Source organism: Gymnogyps californianus, chromosome 2 (assembly GCF_018139145.2).
Source record: "Gymnogyps californianus isolate 813 chromosome 2, ASM1813914v2, whole genome shotgun sequence".
Lineage (NCBI taxonomy): Eukaryota > Metazoa > Chordata > Aves > Accipitriformes > Cathartidae > Gymnogyps > Gymnogyps californianus.
In genome coordinates, this window is record NC_059472.1 from 140,525,508 (window position 1) to 140,545,424 (window position 19,917).

General features: G+C 38.8%; 1 protein-coding gene across 3 annotated transcripts in view; it reads right to left on the bottom strand.

The window, feature by feature from the left end:
• PPP1R9A (protein phosphatase 1 regulatory subunit 9A) overlaps positions 1 to 19,917 on the bottom strand; it is a 142,047-nt gene that overhangs the window by 10,316 nt on the left and 111,814 nt on the right. For 2 of the 3 annotated variants that reach the window (XM_050891425.1, XM_050891426.1), the window contains exons 7-11: positions 17,384 to 17,437; positions 14,769 to 14,998; positions 13,253 to 13,349; positions 12,946 to 13,117; positions 5,548 to 5,705 (exon numbers count right to left, since the gene is read on the bottom strand). In XM_050891425.1, coding sequence (XP_050747382.1) covers positions 5,548 to 5,705; positions 12,946 to 13,117; positions 13,253 to 13,349; positions 14,769 to 14,998; positions 17,384 to 17,437 — 711 coding nt within the window. Of the gene's footprint in view, positions 1 to 288; positions 367 to 464; positions 553 to 4,682; positions 4,984 to 5,547; positions 5,706 to 12,945; positions 13,118 to 13,252; positions 13,350 to 14,768; positions 14,999 to 17,383; positions 17,438 to 19,917 lie in introns of all 3 variants that reach the window. The other variant, XM_050891424.1, reaches the window with a different exon arrangement.

A 19,917-nucleotide genomic window follows, 5' to 3' on the forward strand; every position in this document is an offset into this window, starting at 1 on the left:
TGTGACTTGTAGGCCAGCTCTGATAACCTGTTTCTGCAAATCCCATTTGTGGATGCAACAGTAGTAGTGATGCCACGATATTATAAGCCTCCAAGTATTTTTAGATTATATGTTAGTCTTTCATTAGTTAAGAATTCTAGGTTTGTAAGCTCAGAAGGTTATCTCAAAGCTTAACACTTATTTATATGAAGTCAGTGGGACTGTTAATGTTCCCATCTGCTAGGATGATTAGGTTTTTCCAATGTTTCTGGCATATCATTTCTTGCATCCTCAATCTTTTACCCATACCTACTGCCATAGGTCACCCTAATAGCTTCTTTCTCTTTCCGCTTCTTGCCCTTGTTTGAACTCCTTCTCAAGGGAGCCCTATAAGAATATTAGAAAACATCAGGAAACATCTTTGAAATTTTACTTTCAATCCTTTTAATGAAAAAACCAAGTATTTTAAATAACAAAATACTTACCCAAGATCTGCAAGTTTTCGCTTTAGTTTTTCTGTATGCCCTATAGTGGGGCTAGTTGTTCTTGCTGCCTGAGCACATGTGGCACCATCTAGGATACATTTGTACACGGAAGAATGTACATTATTATTTTTAATTGCTACTCATAGCTATTCCACTTTCCATCCAGAACAGTTCGTGTATCTTTTCATAATTAGATACGCATACATGTACACATGTGTGAGTACACTATTCAATTAGGTGAATTCTTCTCATTTTTAAGAAGATGGTGTGAAGAGGAATAAAAATAAATAAATACTTTCAGAATTTGAAAATACACATGAAGAAATCTTTTTTTAATTGAAGAAAATGAAAAGTTAATTTGATTGAGTTTTAATGAATATGTAGTAAGTTGAACAACACAGAAGATTTACAGGTAAACATTACAGTGAATCCATTTTTAAACTCAGCAGTAGCCACTTAAGTTTCCTTTTACAGAATTCATTTGGTATGTATCCTTTACTTCCAAAATGACTCCTGAAATACTTTCTTGAACTTTGGAGCCAAGGGTACCTTTTATGATGGACATGCGAGGGAACAGTTATCTGTTTAGCTTGAACATCGTTGTTAAAATAAACATTTAACTTGAAATTCAAACATTCTGAATTTAAAAAAAAAGAATTAAAAGTAGCTTAGTTAATAAATTTGCCCTGAGACATCTACCAATTTTTGATCTCTTCTACAAACACTGTTAAAGCCTAAAGAGGAAACAGCCTGCAGTACCTATAAAGCCAAAACAATGAATCTGAGTCTGCAAGACATCCTGTGAAATCTGTATGGCAGCTAAAAGAAGACACACAGCAGCTGAAAAATTCAGACACAGTTTCTGTGATTCTTAAACACAAAGAGTGTCCCCAAATACTCTAGAGGAAGCAAATGAAGGTCAGTCATTCATGTCACTTGCAGTTTGGTGACTTTTACAATGTGACCTCAGAGGTACACTGACTTTTAACTGAAAGCACAGCTGGGTTTGTGGATTTCTCCTACTGTAGCTGACACAAATTAAGCCCTCAGAATTAAACCAAAATACCACAGCACTATCACAGGACAGTCAACTATGTATACAGACTTTGTACGTTGCTTTGTGGATAATATTTGGCCAAGTTTTCATTCAAGTAAAAAATTGAATGCACAAATGGTTCATAAATCCTGGGAAAAGCAGGAAAATAAGCCTCTTGCAATACCCACACTCTAAAAGCCATACTATTTCTACCAGTACAAGTCCTTATGTTAAAAAAAAATTCAAGAACAACTGACAAGTAACCTCACACCAAAAAAGCAAACAAAAAAAAAGTAATATGAAGAATGACAAAAGCAAGGCGAAGTCTCCTGAGAAGAAATCCATTCCCCAGGGAGGCCGTGGAGAACTTTAGGCAATGCACACTTTGCATCAACCCTACACTGTGCACACTCCTCTCCTGTCTCCTCTTATGGTTCCTCTTTCACCTTTAATCCGTACTTCTCATTTAACCACTGTCAAAATTGCCACTTTCAAGAATAAAAGTCATGATGTTTATTTTCACACTAGCTATTCACAGGCAAGTGGGGCTTGGGGGCCAGGAGGCGGTGAGCTTTTTTGAGAAACTTCTTAATGGAAGTAAATGAAACTATAAGGTACACTGCTTTTGTGGTCAGCAAATAATGAAAGCATTTAGTAGCTGGAGGTTTTGCTGCTGTAGTAGAAGAAATAATCTAGAGAGCTCAGCAGGGACACGTAGCAGCCACCTGGTATGGCAAATTTCTGTTTGGGCTCTTGTATCACTATGCTCCCACTCACATGCAGCTTGGCCCAGCCAGGGCCCTCTGAATAATGACGATTTGCTGGGGAAAACATTCATGCTGGCTATGGGATACAGTGGAAGATGGATGGGCTAGGTCCCAAAACCAGCTTCAGTGGCAGAGTAGATTTGAATCTACAGGGTCTTGCAGACATGGAGGTACGCAGTGCTTCGCACGTGGCAGTGGCCACGAAACAATGCTGCAGGTGCCCTGCCTGGGCAGGAGGGGACTTTGACCACCCTGGATGGGTGCATCTTCCCTGACTCCTTGTAGTTCTTCAGAGAGGGCGAGGGAGAGCCAGTTCCTCAGAATAAATCATGCAGAAGCTGTTTAATCCGTCACTCTCAGCCTCAAGGAGCTGACGTAAGTAATCTGTGGCTGATGGATGTGAAAGGAGACTAGACCTAACTTTCTTCCCCAAGGTCACAAAACAGTTGCAGCCAGCCTCACATCAGCGGAGTATTGCCCATAGGGGTCACCTCGGCTGCTTTGTCAAACGATACTATTGCACAAAACAGGCAGAACTGAAGAAAATAAATTAATCATACACATACATGAAAAAGTTGTGCTTAAAAGACAAACAAGCAAAACTCATCATCATTTTGCAATGAAACTGATCTCATGTCACTTCCACTCTTCCCACAACACTGCAGGATCTCATAAGAAAAAAAAAAAGACAAGTGTGAGCTTGCTAATGCTCACTTTTGCTAATGAGATTGATTGATGGACACACATGTGTCCACAGATGTGTTCTCTTTCCACCTCTAAGAAAACTCTACCTGAACACACAGAACAAATACAATGGCCCTTTTTATTTTCTGACCTGTAAGAGTTTGACAGCCAAATTAATCATCAATTAAAATAGCATTGCTACAACACTTGCTGCCAAACAACTGCTTTAGGATATTTCTTTTTTGTAAGACTTATTAAATGCAAATTTTCCATTTGAAACTAAATTGCTCTGATTTAATTTTCATGTACTCATCAGAATCTGGATACACTTGAAAGCACTGGTTGTTTACTTAATGGTCAGAGTGGGGAAAGCATGACACCAATATTTAGCCAATGATTATTTTTCAAACCTAAACTGGAAAAAGTGACACAGTGGGTGGAATATAATACCCTATTCCTTACACTACAAGGCTAGTCTCCACTAATTTTTATCAAGATATTTTTCATATATCAGTTGGAAATGCAGGATTTATGACTTCACTGATAAACCAGTCATACATTCAAGCTGAAGTACGAGTTTGGAAAGTCACATTCTTATGTTCACACCCTTATTTTTACTTGCAAAACTCAAATATTGAATTCAACTTTGATTCATTAACAATTATACAATTAGAAACTATACAGTTAGACTAGCAATTTCAGAACCCATGTAAAAATGCTAGCATATATTAACCTATCCTAAATTCAACAAAACTTCATTAATCTGTCTTTTAGGAATCTGTGTGAAAGCCCTGTATGAAGATGAAGAAAAAACCTGTTTCTTTTCAGACACACAGACAAAAAAAATCCTCAACAAATTGTTCTTTTCAGTGAAGTAAGCCAAAGTCTGTTATGAACCTATCCAGACCTATTCCCACAGCCCTCACTTCTGAACAGTTTTTATCATGTGTTTTAGCTTATGTGACAGAGAATGCAAGGTGCATAGCTAAGAATGCTAAGTTGTGTAAAATGCTAATTTTGACTTCACAAGGCATCGGAAAAGGAGGGCTCAGTATTCTGTGCCATTTGTATTGTTAATGCATTTAATAAACTGGTATCTGAGACATGTACCTGAGCTAGGTATGATTGCATTATGTTTTATCCAGCTTACATTTAAAGAATCTGAATTAAATAAATAACAATGCGGCCAACCTCCCCAACAAATTACTTGATATTTTTTTTCTGTAAATGAAGAGTATCCAGACACTAACCTCTCATTTAATCTAGACTATGCCACCTCTCAGCAATTAAAAGCTACAATCTGTTATTCTTGCTTTACACTCCTTTCCCCACCCTCCAAAAAAGGCATCTAGCAGTGCCAAAGTCACATAATTTGAGAAAGTACACTGTTAGGCACGTTTCTAATACAGAAATGGCCCAAGATCCAATAATTTTGGTTTTTTAAAACAAAATACAAGATTTTCTTAAAGGCAACTTCCCCTTAGCTTTTTCAGTGAGTTCTACGAAAGAAAAAAAAAAGAAAGGAAGCAGTTCCCGATCTCATTTTAAACTTTGTCCTTTTCTTATACCATCATACAAGGTAATTTGTAATTTTTTGACTTGCAGGTAGACAAAAGAAGTTATGAGATGATGGCCTTCTAGTTGCTAAGGTCCTACTATACAACAAAAGTTCATAAAGTAGATGTAAGTGAGTAAAATGATGCATCAATTTATTGTAAAAAATAGTAATACCTTTATCCTGTAAAATATTCCTGCCAGCTGGGTGATGCAAAGGAGATGCTTCAGAGCTGTGCCCAGATTTTGAAGGAGAGGAAAGTGGAGTGTGTCCCCAAGCATGCGGGGAAAGGACACCTCGTTTGTGGTGCTGTCCTTCTTCTTGGTTTTCAGTTAGGTTGTCAAGTGAGATTGCTGCACTGCTAGCCACGGGGGAGAGGGAGGAAGCACCAGAATCTGATGCTGGTGAGGATGCTCTCATGCATAAGGGCAGTGGTGATTTTGAAATGTGCATGGGACTACTGTAACTGTTTGACGGCTGTTGGTATAAGAGATTATAAAGCAGGTTATACCATTTAGTAACCAATCAGAGCAAGGTTTACTTTGAACATACAATTCCTTTATTCATTATTTAGCCTTCTATTTGTACGAAACGCTTTAGCAATTCATGCCATTACCTTTTGATACCACACACAGTGGTGTTTATTGGTATTTGCTTTCAGACGGAAGTCAGAATAGGACAAAACAACAAGTGAATATCATATCAATTGTGTTAACATATTAACAAATAAATGCACGACTCAAGTTCCTTTCACTTCCTGCATAAATGAAGGGACCCACTCTGCATTATAAAGCACACATAAATCAGAAAGCCCAGGATTCCTGTTAAAAAGAAAACACAACAAAACCAAAAAACCAGGTGTGCTGACTCAAAGGAGACCGGACTCGCACATCACTCAAGGACATTCATAGCATACTGGCCACAGAGGAATAAATACTGCCTGTGCTACAACAAAAGGACAAGGACAGAGGATGAAATGACTTACAGGGGCAATCGAGCACTCCATAGGAAGCCTGAAAGAGAGGGTAGAGTCCTTCTCACCTTTCGTTCAAGGCTGTCCTCTCCATCAGTTGAACTTATGCTATCATACAGCCTTGTTCTAGAAGGTCTCTGCCGCTTGTTCTTCACTGAAAGCTGAGCTCGAGTCTTCAGAGCTTTGGAGTCCAGTCTTTCCGTTTCTGGCACTGCTTCATTGAAATCTGTACGGAAACATGATTTGAAGCTATTTAACAGAAGAATCTTTCACTACTTTTTCCTAAGACAGGACCTGCAATTGCAAGTACATGCACTTTGTATGTTTTACTTGTACTTGTACCTTCATAACTGTTAAAGTACATGTGCAAAAAAAAAAAAGGTTATTTGCACAAACCATTAACAAGTTTATCTATACAGATCCAGTAAGTGCATAGCAAAGAATCAGCTGCAAATATTTAAAAATCGAACAAATGATTCCCACTGTTAAGTGAAGGACCACACAAAACCAGCTGTACTAGCCCAGAAAGCAGGTCCACTTAGACTCCCTCAGAGGAACTTGCAGGTGCTTGACCTGCAGAGAGTTCTCCTCCGTCACGGCATAAAGCAAAGGAATCCTCATCTCACTGCTCTTTGACAGACACTTCCCAGCATCTGGATGAATATACCAATTTAGACCCAGGGGACCAGTTCATTTATCCCCAATCCTGCCCTTTTAAGCCACTTGCGGAGGAGGGACTGGACTGCCATTTTTTCCAACAGCTGCCCCACTAAGCATTTCCCTTATAACTTCACCAGTTTTGCAGGCTGCTCATCAAATTACAGAAGAAATATCTAGAGCAGTCCTCAGGTTGCTCTACATTTTATCATAATCAGAATAGCTTACAAATGTAAAGAACATGACTTGTTCTCTACTGTACTGAATGTCCCCCAAAATAACCTTGTACAATACGTGCAAATTATGAGCAAGCAATGTCTGCAGTCAGTAGCGCACAGAGAGTCATACAGGTAGTATAGAAATAATCAGATAACCATTTGTGATTGGATTGCCTTACAGGCAGCTTTTCACAGGATTATGAAACAAGTGTTAAACTCATTCCCTTGGACCTATAGTGAAACAGGTTGCTTACACTACCACACTGTCCCTCTAAGGAGGGGACAGCAGAGAGGAATCCCAATCCTCCTCTGGATTCTGAGGTCATCTGTTGTTCAAAGTTCTATGTGACAATACAAATAAGGTGCCCCAACTGTTCACCCCAATCCTTCTGCAAGTAAAAGCATCTTTTTATTAGCACCTGGCAGTCTCATTTGTTAATTCCTCCCTTGCCGCACTGTCCTCAGAACCATTATCTCCTCTTGTAGATTCTTCTCTCTTTTATTCAGAGTTCCTTCAAACTCTTAAAATTTACATCAACTCAAGTAAACTTAAGTAAAACATCTCTGTCAGCACCAACCATCGTGGTCCCTCATACAGACAGACTGATATGAGTGACCTAACACAAATACAGCCTTGCCTCACTTGCACTTGGATCACATCAGAAGACACTCTGCCAAGCCCCTTTCCTTAAGCAGGAGTTTAGAGGATGTGACCATTACTGTGATTATCACCATCTACTGCAGTTGTCTGGTTTCAGCTTTCCAACAGCAACGTGTTTTGGCAAAACCATTGGCCAGATAGTGTTACAGCTTTGCAGGAAGAACCTGCGAGTGCTGAAATAAATTTTCACTGCAACCAGGTGTCAGTGATGTTGCATAAAGTTTATCATGACAGTGAAAATGAAATGAAATTAATCCATCCAGAAGGTCCATGAAAGGCAACCTGAATCACAGCTGTTCAAGGCAGGAATGGGAAGGCCATGATCTGTACAAGAGTGAAGAGACTCTGGTTCTCCCTGATTAGAAAATTATTGTGCAGAGCAGGACGTGGACTGTGAGATCTGTCATTATCCTGATCTAATAGCTCAAAAACTCTCTGACAGATTTGCAGTAAGGCAGCAGTAATTATCCCAACAAAACCCAACAAAGAGTCACCAGAAGATCTGGGTGAAAGCCGGGAGATGTACTCTACTCTCCCACTTCTTAACTCTACAAAGTTGCTGTATTTTCTGGACATCTGGGGATTGTGCAGATGTTGTCTTCTACCGTATGTACTTTAAAATAACAAAATGGAAAAAAACCCCAAACCCCAGTGCTGCATTATTTTTATACACCATCAGAAAAGAGCTGGACACTGTCACTCTCATGCTTACTCATTGTTGTCTTTATACATATAACTTTCTGCTGGAAAAATCATGAAAACCTGTTTCTTTGGTTTTGAAGGGAAAGCAGTTTCAGATCTTTCCCCTTTCAACTACTGCCCAAACACTGTTATGTGATACATGAAAACTGGAGAAATATCTCATATAAAAAATGGAACAATGAAACCATGTTACCTGCCTAGGTTCAAAGCCACCCTATTCCTGAATGTCTTGTGAGCAAAGTATACTAAGCACTTCATATATGGCTTGCCTCTACAAATAGAGCTGACATAACTGCACTTTTCTTAGCTATCAATCATCCACTCAAATGAAATCTGAGTATTTCAGGAAATCTAACATTTTACAAAGCTGCAGTAAGACAAAACACATTTTAAAAGGTGTTTTCACATTTTACACCAGACAAGGAATAGATTCTTTATGGTTTTAACCTTTTTTTTTTTTTTTGCAATCCTCATAGTACAAATCAAACCAGAATCCGTTAGATTTATTTACGTGTCTAAGTACTGCATTCATAACACACTAATTAATTAGAAGCTGATCTTACAGACATTTTTGCTTTAAACAAATATAAACGGAGACATCTTAGCCTCACCGAAGCCAATGAAGAAACTCTGACCAACTTGAGCAAAGCTGAAATTTTTCTCATTGCTTTCCATGGCATCCTGACCTTCAGTCTCAGAGAACGTGATTTCACCAAGGACGAAAGCGACTCAGTGACTTACCACCACCACCACCAAAATGGAGAGCTCTTGCTCTTGCTCGTGCTGTCACAAAGCCCTGGCTCTCAGTCCCCCAGAATTTGGACGGCAGCTTGCTGATTCAAATGACTGACCCAGCAGAAACTATACAATTTTAGTCTGACACTCCAACCTCTTCCCCTCTTGGTCAGTTTTCTGTTGTTTCAGTGAATCAGTGTGTGCACAGAAGTGTGTAAGTGCTGGAACAGGGCAATGGAAGAGGCAGAACCAGGTGGCTGGACAAAGGCAGGGATGGCGTGCGGTCTCCCATTTCAGCAGTAATGATCTGCCAGTTCAGCTCAAACTGTCTCTTGAAATCAGAGCCACAGGTTGAGTTAGTATGCCAGTAAATAATTGAGGGGTAAGACTCATTCAAATTCATTTTTATTTTTGCAGATTTATGTTGTCTTAAAGCACTGCAAAGACTTCCAGTACCATGTTTTGCTTTTCTTCCTTGTATGAGTTAAATTTTACATTCAGATGACACTGCAGAATCATTAGCATTGTCTGACTTGTAATTATGCTTCCGCTGTAAGTACTCGATAGGATAACTGCACGTTGTCATGACTTGAACTGCTTATATTTGTTCTTTCAGGGGTACACACTTCCATACATCCCTTCCTTTCACTGCTGAAATTATGCAAACTATCGACAAAGCACTGCAAACAGTTATTCAGAGAAGTGGTCATATTGGCCTTGTTAAAGCAAAATACCATCTGGGCCTGGAGGTTACTGCTCCCTCCACCCCAGAGCTGGGCTGCTCGCACTCAATGGCAGCTCTCTGTTGCACTGCAGGTACCTAACTGTGGTTCAGCCTGCTGCAAAGAGCTCACACAGCATCAGGAGGGGCTTCCCTCCTTCCACATCACAGCTGCATTGAAGCCGGGCTCTCATCCTCGGGTCATGTGGATTTGGACCCAAGCCACAACCCACGGACAGACTTCCTGGCTTGCCTTTAGACCTGCCTCACCACCATGAACTTGCCTGGGATCCCGGCTGACCCTGGTTTCCATCACTGGACCTGCCCTGCTTGCCATGCTAGAGTGCAGTGGGACTGGGCTGCTGTCCGGTGGTCTCTGCCCCAGCTACGTGTGCTGTCACCCTCAGTCCCAGCTTCCTCTTCTGCAGAGAGCCGCCGGCCCTTGCTGCTCCCAGGCACAAACACACACCCCACGCGTTTCTCTAGGAATCTCCCAACCCACTGGAGAGCTTGACAAATCTCTCACATAAAAGTCATAACAGGTTTTATTTTGCTCTCAGAGACGATGTAATTAGACTTTCTTTCAGCAGGTGTTCAACCACTTGACTCCAATGGGCTTCCATCTGAATTATTTCAGTACCACTGTGGAGTGGGAAAGAGCTCGCCTGTCCTCCCACTGTTTTTCCATTACACAGGCTGATAGATTTCAAAATCTCCTTCTGTGAACTGATGCATCCCTGGGTATCCCAAGGCACCCAGAAAGTATAGCCGTCAAAGCGGCTTGAACAGGCATTTGCACAGAGCCGAGCAAATACTGTCAAAGTCGGCATCAGCACTGAACTGATTAGGTTTCAAACCACTGACTCCTTCCAGTAAATAGCTTGATTCTCTACTGCAGACACAGCTCATGACCACTAAACCAGAAAGCTACAATGCACTTTATCTATTTTTCTGGACTCTCAGAAAAAATCATATATTTGTAAAAGAAACACAATCCTCAGGCTTCTAGTATTCCCCAGCAAAGCAAAGGAAGAACTCTGTGGGCCATAATGGTTTTGATTTTCTCTTTCTAACTTCCACTGATGTTACTGGCAGCCCCTCAAACTCGGTATGAGGTTATGTTACAGCCTGAGGAGTCGTACAGTCTGGCATGATGCTAAACACGGCCAGAGCACCTGCAGCGGCAGGGACAGCTATGCTCATACTCAAGTGACCGTCAAGCCACATCCATTACTTCTTCCCAAATCTATTACCATGCAAAAATGTAATAAACAGCTCAGATCACATCGAAGCAAAAAACATACTTGGTATCATTTTAATTAAAATACATATTTTTACATAACCTGATTTTTCGAGGGAAGACAGACCTGCAAACTTCAGAATAAAAATTAGGGGATGTGCCTGTGTACGTGCAGTCCCACCCCACAAACCTGATGCCAAGGCTTGATAAAGAAGCGTGTGTTATACTCGCCAAACAAAAGCCAGAAAAGAGACTGGAGTGCTTGCGTGAATGTCACAAAGACCATGTGCACAACTCTGCTCACCCTCCAAAGACATCATGGACATCTCCCACCCCCTTTATAGCTCCTCTGCAAACATCCATGGGTTGATTAGTAAATACACTAATTATTAGTGATTAGTATTAATAGAAAATGGCAAGTCCTTTTCTTAAGAGGTTTACAAAAGGGTGATATGGAGACATAGGCTCTTTGTCTGCAGAGCAAGTATCACTACATTACAGTCTGATACAGACTTCAGAGACTGATGCAGAATTTACTGGAACAGGTATATGGAAGTCAAGAGCTCTACAGCATGTTTAGGGATCTCTTTATTTCAAAAAAGGGCTTTTCTTTTTCTCTTGTTAAGAACACAAATCCAGCCTGGAATCTAAGGTCTAACTATGCTTTTTCTGCTTCCAAAAAATCACTGCTGATTGTCTATTTTTCTGAGCAAATAATTTGTGTTTGTATTCAGGTGGTTAAACTTGGGCATTTAAAGTCACAGATTGTCTATTCTAACTCTCAGAAGTACTGAACACTGGTAACATTTCTCCAGGGGAACGTTTTTGCAATGAAAAACGTCAGCTCTTGGAAAATGAAAATTTTCATGAAAATATATCAATTGAAAAATATAATTTGAAAGTACTGACACGTGGAGTTTTAATGCTATACAAAGAATTTTCAAATTTTTAGAAAGAATTTTACAAAGAATTTTTTTTTTTACATGTAGAAATTCCTGGATTTCAGCTCTTGAGCCACAGATGTGTGTTGACATTGTTACAACAGCAAGTATAAACATGATTTTTGTGAGTCAGGTAAAGAAAACACACTTTCCTCTCCTGATACAGACTACTAAAAGGGTTTCTGTTAACAGCGTTGCTAAGTATTACATATTTTGTAACACTTACTGAGTCTCTATGGCAGAAATACAGACTTTCTTGCCATCCTGCGTGCCTTTCTGAACTTCAGAAATTTCAGTATAATAAACACTTGCTAGAAAGAAACAGCTCTGTGAAGATTTCTGGAAACCAATTCCAAAAGGTCTGCATATCACTCAAATACCGTTTCAGCAGGACTAGCTCTTTTTTATACACAGACTTTGTTAAAAATGTAATTCGTACTGATTTGTTTGTAGAGCAATATTCAGTTTGGGTCCACACATGAAATGACTGCTAAAATTTTAATAAAACATCTCTGTGCTTGCTAGAAATTAATTTATTTGGTAATGTAATGCATTTTTTTTTCACCAGAGAAATAAATAATATTATAGTTTATTTAAAATGAAAACCTATACAGGAACAGAGTCTGGTGCTCCCTTGTCAGAATCCCAACACCTCCGACACCTGATTTCACAGATGTTACTAAATACACAGTAAGTATTGCTGCTGTGCCGAACAATTTTGTTCCAAGGCCGTGGACCTAAAATTGGCTTTAACTCTGCATATACTTCAACAGTGAGGAGCCCCTTGCAATTACAGAACTTTAACTAAAGCTGTGGAAGTTATCTGTATATTTTCACGGGCACAGCCTGAAAAATGGGAATTATCTTTTCTGTGCAAAACAAGTAAAGGTTACAGTCACCCTGCTCACAGGATCTATCCAGATCTCAGTGTTGCCACAAATCGTTATGGCTCTTTGGTAACGTAGAACAAAGTCTTACAAGTCTTATGTTGTAAATCAGGCTGTGCTATAGCTGAATAAGATTTTTAATTAATGTGCTAGTAAAGAATTTGCATTTTATTCACAAAAGGCTCCATCCTGAGAAATGGGGAGTGCCACCTACATGGTTGCTTTTGATGTCTGTATCAAGGTGGGATCAGAACCTCCAGAGATCCATTTGAAATGGTAGATTTAACATTGTTTTTTTCATTCTGGTAACTTTGTTCTTGTTTGATCTGTGGTGGTTGGGTAATTAAGGACTGATTTAGGAACACAGGAGAAACACAATTTTCTCCTACTTTATTAACATAACAGAAGCATCAAATTAAACCTAAATGCTGATGGCATCCCACTGAAAGCTTTAAGAAATCATTAATGATCTTTCCTTTTTAGGACTTAGTTACTTCCATTTCTTTTAAGAAAAGAAGTGTACAGCTATTCTGGGGCTCTATATTGGTATTATTTGGTATAAGCCTGATACAGCTATCATTAGACACTGAATTTCAGAAAAATAACAACATCCCTGCATTATTAATTGTTTCTTTTAAATCCTAAATGATAACCATGCTATTTATATACATATTAATAAGAGTTATGGTTTGGTTCAAACAAACCTTGACTTAAGCCATCCAGGCAGGACACTTGCTTAGTATCTAGATTTTCCACTGGATCTCCTCTAGAAACTTCCCCAAAAGATGTCTGCCTTTCAAAAATGTTGTTGTTATTGTTAACCTGGCTCCCATTTTGCTTCATTAGCCTGAAAACTTCTGCTTCCAAGTCTCGTATCTGAAAGAAATACAACACAGTGTTACCCATAACACACACACCACCCCCCTACCCCCCCCCATTAGACATGGTTTTTTTCCAGAATATCAGACAGAATTGTCTCATTCTTCAAATATTAGAGTAAATACTACTCACACGAGCTTGTAAGCCTTGAACCTCTGCAAGGTGTGCTTTCTCCAAATCTTCTATTTTCTTTCGTTCAGCTTCCTGGCGTTTGATGAAGTCAAGTTCTCTTAGGGAAAAAAAGATGTATTTGCTGTCATCAAAGCAATCAGATTCAAACAAAAAATAAAATGTTCTGATATATCTTGAGCTATGCATCAGAAAAATCTGTCCTTAACAAATAGTTTATTACTAACCTAGTAAGAAGTATGAAACTGCAATTAGGACAAAACCCTAAACAATTACTTAGTCCAAGTGAATATGCTAGATGAACATATAAAAATGGTAAGAGGAATTTATCTGGGGAAACAAAAAATCTCAGTTGCTCTAATTGATAATAAAAACAGTTAAATCAAACTAATTTTTTCATAATCTGTATTTACAATGAAAACAATGTTAGCTTAGTTTATGCTGTGTTCTGTTGTAGGAAATGGAGCAAAATTTCTGTTTTATTAGAGTATGACTGCACTCCTTCACAGAAAGGACATCTGTAAGTTTCCAGGTACAAATCTAATTTTCTAGTAAGCTATAAGGAAATCTGTTAGGTGATACTAGGAGTCTGAGATAGTTAAAAACAACTGACTAGACCTTTTACTAATATAAAGCAGAATAACAACAGAAAGGCTATCCAAGCTCATTCTAGCTATTTTCCCTATTTCTTTTTATTTTGAAAATCTAAGATGTTTGTGATAGAAAGCACACAAGATGCCAGCTAGTTCTGGAACAGTCACGAAATTCCAAGATGGGTAATGACATTTTGACTATCTAAAACCCTTTTTAATGGGACAGGATATTCACTTCTGCACTCCCAGTTGTCACTTGACATTGCTGTATGTTTTTGAGTTTTCTTCTTTGAATAAGTATATTTCAGCAGAAAATGAAAAAGTTGCTGCAAAAAAAGAAATTTGGGGGAATGGAAGCTGTTATAGAAATGTAAGATGTTATTATTCTTGCTAGCCATCAGGGAGAGGGGACCACATGAAACAGAGGGGGCCAGGTAATCATCAGTTAGCTCAACTCAGCTCAAACATTCTTGGCATCTACAAGAAGAAGAAAAATAAAATGTAAAATGTAACAAAACAATTTTCTTTTTGATGTTACATTAGTACACACCAGGAGTGAATCCAGCTGACACAATACCAATATAAATTGCTGCAAACCTTGCTAATCAAATGCTTTACTATGATTACTCTTGGTTGTTTGCAATCACATTGAGTTATCTAGTAATTCTGAAACATTCCAACCTGGAATACTACAGACTAAGTCTTTATTTAGTTATAGTATTATTTTTCAACAATACTAAACTAATACTTGAATACTACTAACATTTTTCCATAATAAAGAGCCCGTGTTTTTCATGAAAAAAAAAGTGAAAAATAGTGTTTACCTCACAGGTGTGTAACAGTGGGTTTCATATTTCAAAATATATCACACATATGTTTCCTATCTGGCCACTAAGTCATTTGCTGAGCCTGGCGTAGCTGCTTACTTTTGCTGAAAATCCTTGATTAATTTCTTTGCCTTGTTATATTTCTTCTCCAGAGCCTGATACTGGCTTTGCGTCTCCTTGAGGTGCTCATTCACCGTGTGACACAGGGTTTGTGCCTCAATCCAATAACTCTCTAATTTCATCATCCTTTCCTTATTCTCCTCAATGTTCTGCTGGAGTTGGGTCTTCTCCAATTCCCACCTCACCTTCTCATTCTCAGCAGCCTGCAGCTGAACAAAAGAGTGGAGATGCAGTCACAAAAAAGCTGCGAAGTGCAGGCTAATAGTTTAGGATTAATTCAAACAACATGAATAGTGAAAATCAGTGAATTAATTACTATAATAGTAATATGCTAGCAGTGAAAAGAGCCTTCCAGGACAAAGAGAACAGGCTGATACATACATTATTCTTCCTCATAAAACAAAGTAGAGTCTTTGCTCTGTGTTCCAGTGCAGCCTCTATGCTTCTCTGGGTTATACTAACACACTTTAACAATGTCAATAGTGGAGTATTCAGGCAAACTGCAGGGTTAATCAGTCAGCACTGGGGATGCATTTTGCTCTGTGCATGTGGCTCAGGTGTTATAAAGCATTCATACACTTTCACAGAATGACAAAATTTCTTATTTTGGGGGGGAATCTGATTTCCAGGTTCTATATTTGATTTAAGAAAATTTAGAAAACAACAGGAAAAAAACCAATTGCATCTAATCTATCTGCTTTTTTACCCAAATTAGAGATTCTATTGAATTTTTACAATGTCTGTTTTCATGTCATAATCTTGCTTAATCTAGAAAGCCAAACAAAAGAAGTTGGAGCATAATTCAAAATTTAACATCGGGTCATAACCTAGAATCTTTTTTCGTTTAAGCAAGCACAGAGCTTTGCATCCAATACCGAAACTATGCCAGAACTATTACAAGGACAAAGAGAACCTGTTATATTACTCTTGTTTTCTTTAAACTTGCTTACCGAGTTGTAAGGAGCTAATATGAAAAGGAAAACATGCCCTTGCTGTTGAAGACTTCAGGTGCTAATTCTGCCAAACACATCAGCACTGCTTAACTCTATGACCAGTGCAGTTCCCCTGCTAGTTCCACTATTTGGCACCAATGAAGCCCAATGACTTTTTCCAAATACCTCAAGAAGTCTGAATTTTACTGCTGAGTTTATAATAAACGTTAGTTCCTTTGCTAGTTTTTTTGTTAGATTTTTTTTGTATTAGGCTTCTCACTGCCCAACTGAAGCTAGCTGCAGGTTTCGATGTTTGGTGCTGAATAAGGGTAGGGTTGTTCAGCAGCTTGTATATTTTAGCTCCCAGAATTTATAGAAAACAAAAAAATGCCTTAACATTCCTGTTTACTTATCAAGACTGTTTAATTTGCTCTAGGCAGTTCTGCTAGCATCATGGATGATACACACACAAAGAAAATAACTTGTTTGCCATTTTATTAGTAATATACCTAAACTAGCCACATTTTCTTCAGCTCTATTGAAAACACTAGGTAAAGAAGTCCAACACAAAAAGGTACATTAACCCTAATCTTGCAAATGGATTTGCACAGATGAATGTTTACACCCACGCATCATTGCCATCAAGTCAATGGGTCTTGGCACAATCCCAAGGGATTGACCGTGCGGCTCCGATTGCTAAATTGGAATTGGAAAGCAGAGAAAAGATTTCTGACTTTCTGAACTGAAACAGTGCAACAGAAATTGTCCTTACAGAAAACAGTTGCACTTTGAATTTGTTTTTAGCAATAATTTATGCAGATCTGATAAACACTATGCAAAATACACGGTGAGTGCAAATGTTGCTAGAAAGAAATAATAATCTAAAATCTTTTTCTGAAGTACAATTTTCTCTTTCTCTTCTTTTTATTTCCTTTATAATGTACTCAAACTCAAAGAGAAGGATGTCATTATAAAACCCAATATTACTCAACAACTGAATTATCAGTTGACTTCCCATAAAGGTTATTCTAGTGCAAAAAATACAATTTCTTTTTATTGCTATAGCAAATTCAATCTAATAACTAGGAACTGATTGTGAGATAATATTTTCTGTTAAACTGGTAAGCTTTTTCCTTTCTAGAGTATTTTTTAAAGAGAACGGCAACAATATGAAACAGCACTTCTTTTTCTGTATATAAAAAGTAATTTCTATTAAATACCTTTAAATAAATTAGGGGTTTTTTTAAATGTCAAAAAAAGGAAACTAGCATAAACAGGATACTTTAACATCACTGGTAAATAAAAAACCTACTAACTTAGACTTGAATATTCAATCCAAATATAATTTAAAAACCTGAGAAAATGCATTAGAATTGTAAAACTAGAAATCTGCCATTTAGTCATTATGACACCCCTTAAAATGTATGTTTAATTGAAGCTACATAAGTTGGCAGTTTCTCTTAATAGCAGCACTTAAGATTTTACTTAAAACTTTGAATAGAGAATATACACCAAGACAAGATTTAGCTGAGCCACTGTGCTTCTTAATCAGCCTTTAATAAGGATGTTGACTTCTCCACCCACATAAAGATACATGTCTTCAGATCTGATTTTGCATGAGAGGAAAAAACCAGCATGTATTAACCATATATTGATTCTTACCTTCGTCTTCAGCTTCTGAATTTCAGCTTCTGTAACTGCATGTTTGATTTGTAACTAAAATTGAAAATATAAAATAAACAAGTGAAGTCACAGAGAGCACTCCAGTATTTTTAAAGCCTGTGCTGCAAGTTGAATACCTTATTACATAGCAGAAGGCCTTGAAGAGTGCTGCAGTGCAGTAGATTGTAAATTAAAATGTCTAGCTTGCAAAATGACTCAGTCTGTGCAACCTAATTAAAGATAGGATGCGGGCTAACCACTCATAATTTCAAATCAGAACATCCAATCTGTTTAGCAAAATCAAATGTCTTATGCTTAAAAAAAAAAAGATGCTATCCTGCTGGGCTTTGCTCTCCTCTGATGTGAATGTGAAATACGTCCCAGTGCTGTCAGAAAGTCCCACTGCATTGATTAAAGCAGGCATGTTACAAAAAAGCAAATATGGAAATAAGTGATTTAACAACTCAAGAAGCCAGGAAAACCTTGGGGGAAGATTCCACACGTTTATTTCATGCAAGAGAAAAGGTAAACTGATGCTATCCTTCTCCATCATTAGCTGGAGTTACTCTGCTCAAGCTAGCTAATCTCAATTGAGAGCAGTTACACGGAGAAACTGTAAAAACCAGGAAACGTCATTCAAGCACACAAAATGATTGCAAGTAGATTAACAGCCCAGGCAGTGTGCTAAAGGTTGTAGTTACATTACCAAGCAGCGTACCACAATAACAGTGGATCTGTACAGTGAAAGGGTCGGTGCTGAGGACCTGGCATCCACCTGCACACTTTCCGGGGGAATTTCTTTTGGACTAACCTACATTAGTCTGATCCTGTGGAGTGAATACTCATTAGCTCTTTGAGTGTATTAGGCAATGTCCTGAAACATCTTTAGTTTCACCCCAAAGGTCTGCTATTCTCAGGCTCCAAGAACACTCTGAAGTACGACTTGAACCACAGCTTCAACAGCATAACCCTAATCCAAATGGAAATGATCATGCACAAGCACCCAATACTGGTCTGCACCCAAATCCCTGCTGCTTTATTATTTAAAGCAGGCAGCATGGACAAACTTCTGACAGGCCTCAAAATCTTAAATCTAAAGCACTGTTTAATTTGAATCAGTGACTTGTGTGTGTCGGATAAGGAGTTGAGGGCAAGGGCAAAACCTGAATTACAGCCTGAGCTGGCACTGCAGTGGAGACAAAGCCTTCGTCCATTATTTATGAATACCAGGAATAGTTACGGAAAAGCATGTTTTACATGGGGGTTACTTCTCTTACAAGACTAACAGAAGCCTTTGGGAATAGTTTATGTTGAGCTAATGGAGTACGTGAGGGAGTAGTACTGAACCAGAAATTATCACCTCTGTTGAAGCAATGGCTACATTCTTGAAGACCAGGCTGTTAGTAAAAAAATGTACAAATAATTCAAGAGAGTTCTTCTGGAGGAGAGGAGTAATTTTCAAAATAACAGGTGCCATCACAGAGCTGATTGGTACAAGTATCTGAGAAAGGCCGAGCTACTTTTGAATTCCCTTTTCATGGAGCCTCTGGAATGCACTTCTTCTGGCATAGGAAATGCACACTCTCAGATGCAGTTTGGTTTGCAAAGCAGCCTTAACTGATCTAGTGAATACACCTAGTCCTTTCTGGTGGAGAATTACTGAATTTATGCTGGAAGGAATAAAGGAGACACTGATGCAATCAGTTCCACCTGAGGAACAGTTTAGGAATCTTCTTTCCGACGCTCATTTCTTGGTCACTGTCTCCAGAGCAGACTGTAAGCACTTCTAGTCCCCAGGATCATCTGTTACTTACACTCACTTTTTGACCTTGCACTGAGAAGTGTTACAAATCTTCAAGTGTTCAGTGAGAACCGATTAAGATTTCATTTCAAATGAAACCAGTCACTGACTATAACAGCTTGCAGAAACATGTAAAATGTGCAGGCGCACCAAGTGCACAAGCAGGTGGAACATGCATGGGGCCGGACCGAACATGCGCCGGGCAGGCAGCTAACCCACGGATCACATGGGGTTCCTGAGGAAGTGCCACATGACAGCAGGGCTACTGGTCCAGCACGGAGAGACGCCAGTGCAGCTGGGAACAGGGCACCCGGCAGCCCTGGAGCTGGTGTTAACGGCAAGAAGTGGCCAGTGGTGCTACTCTACGCAGTAGACCAGGAAGCCGAGAAGGATATACACCTTTTTGTAATTATACATAGTAGAGGAAACTAAGGAGATACTTTAATTAGCATTTGCAAGAGGTTACTTGCAATTTTTGAGCTCACTCACTCCAACCTCTGATTTGCAATTTTCAAAGATTGAGAACTGTTTTTTCTCATCATTCCATTTCTGTTAGTAGTGAAAAATTACGAAAGAACCATCTCAAAATGTTATGGTGTTTATAAAGTGCCAAGGCCTTTGCTTAGTTCTGCTACCTCATTGTTTTGGAGTGAGATAAAATCAGGGGAAGGATGGATGAGCTAGACTTTGCCCTTTGCAGAGTTAATGAAATCAAAAAGCCAAGACTGAAAGC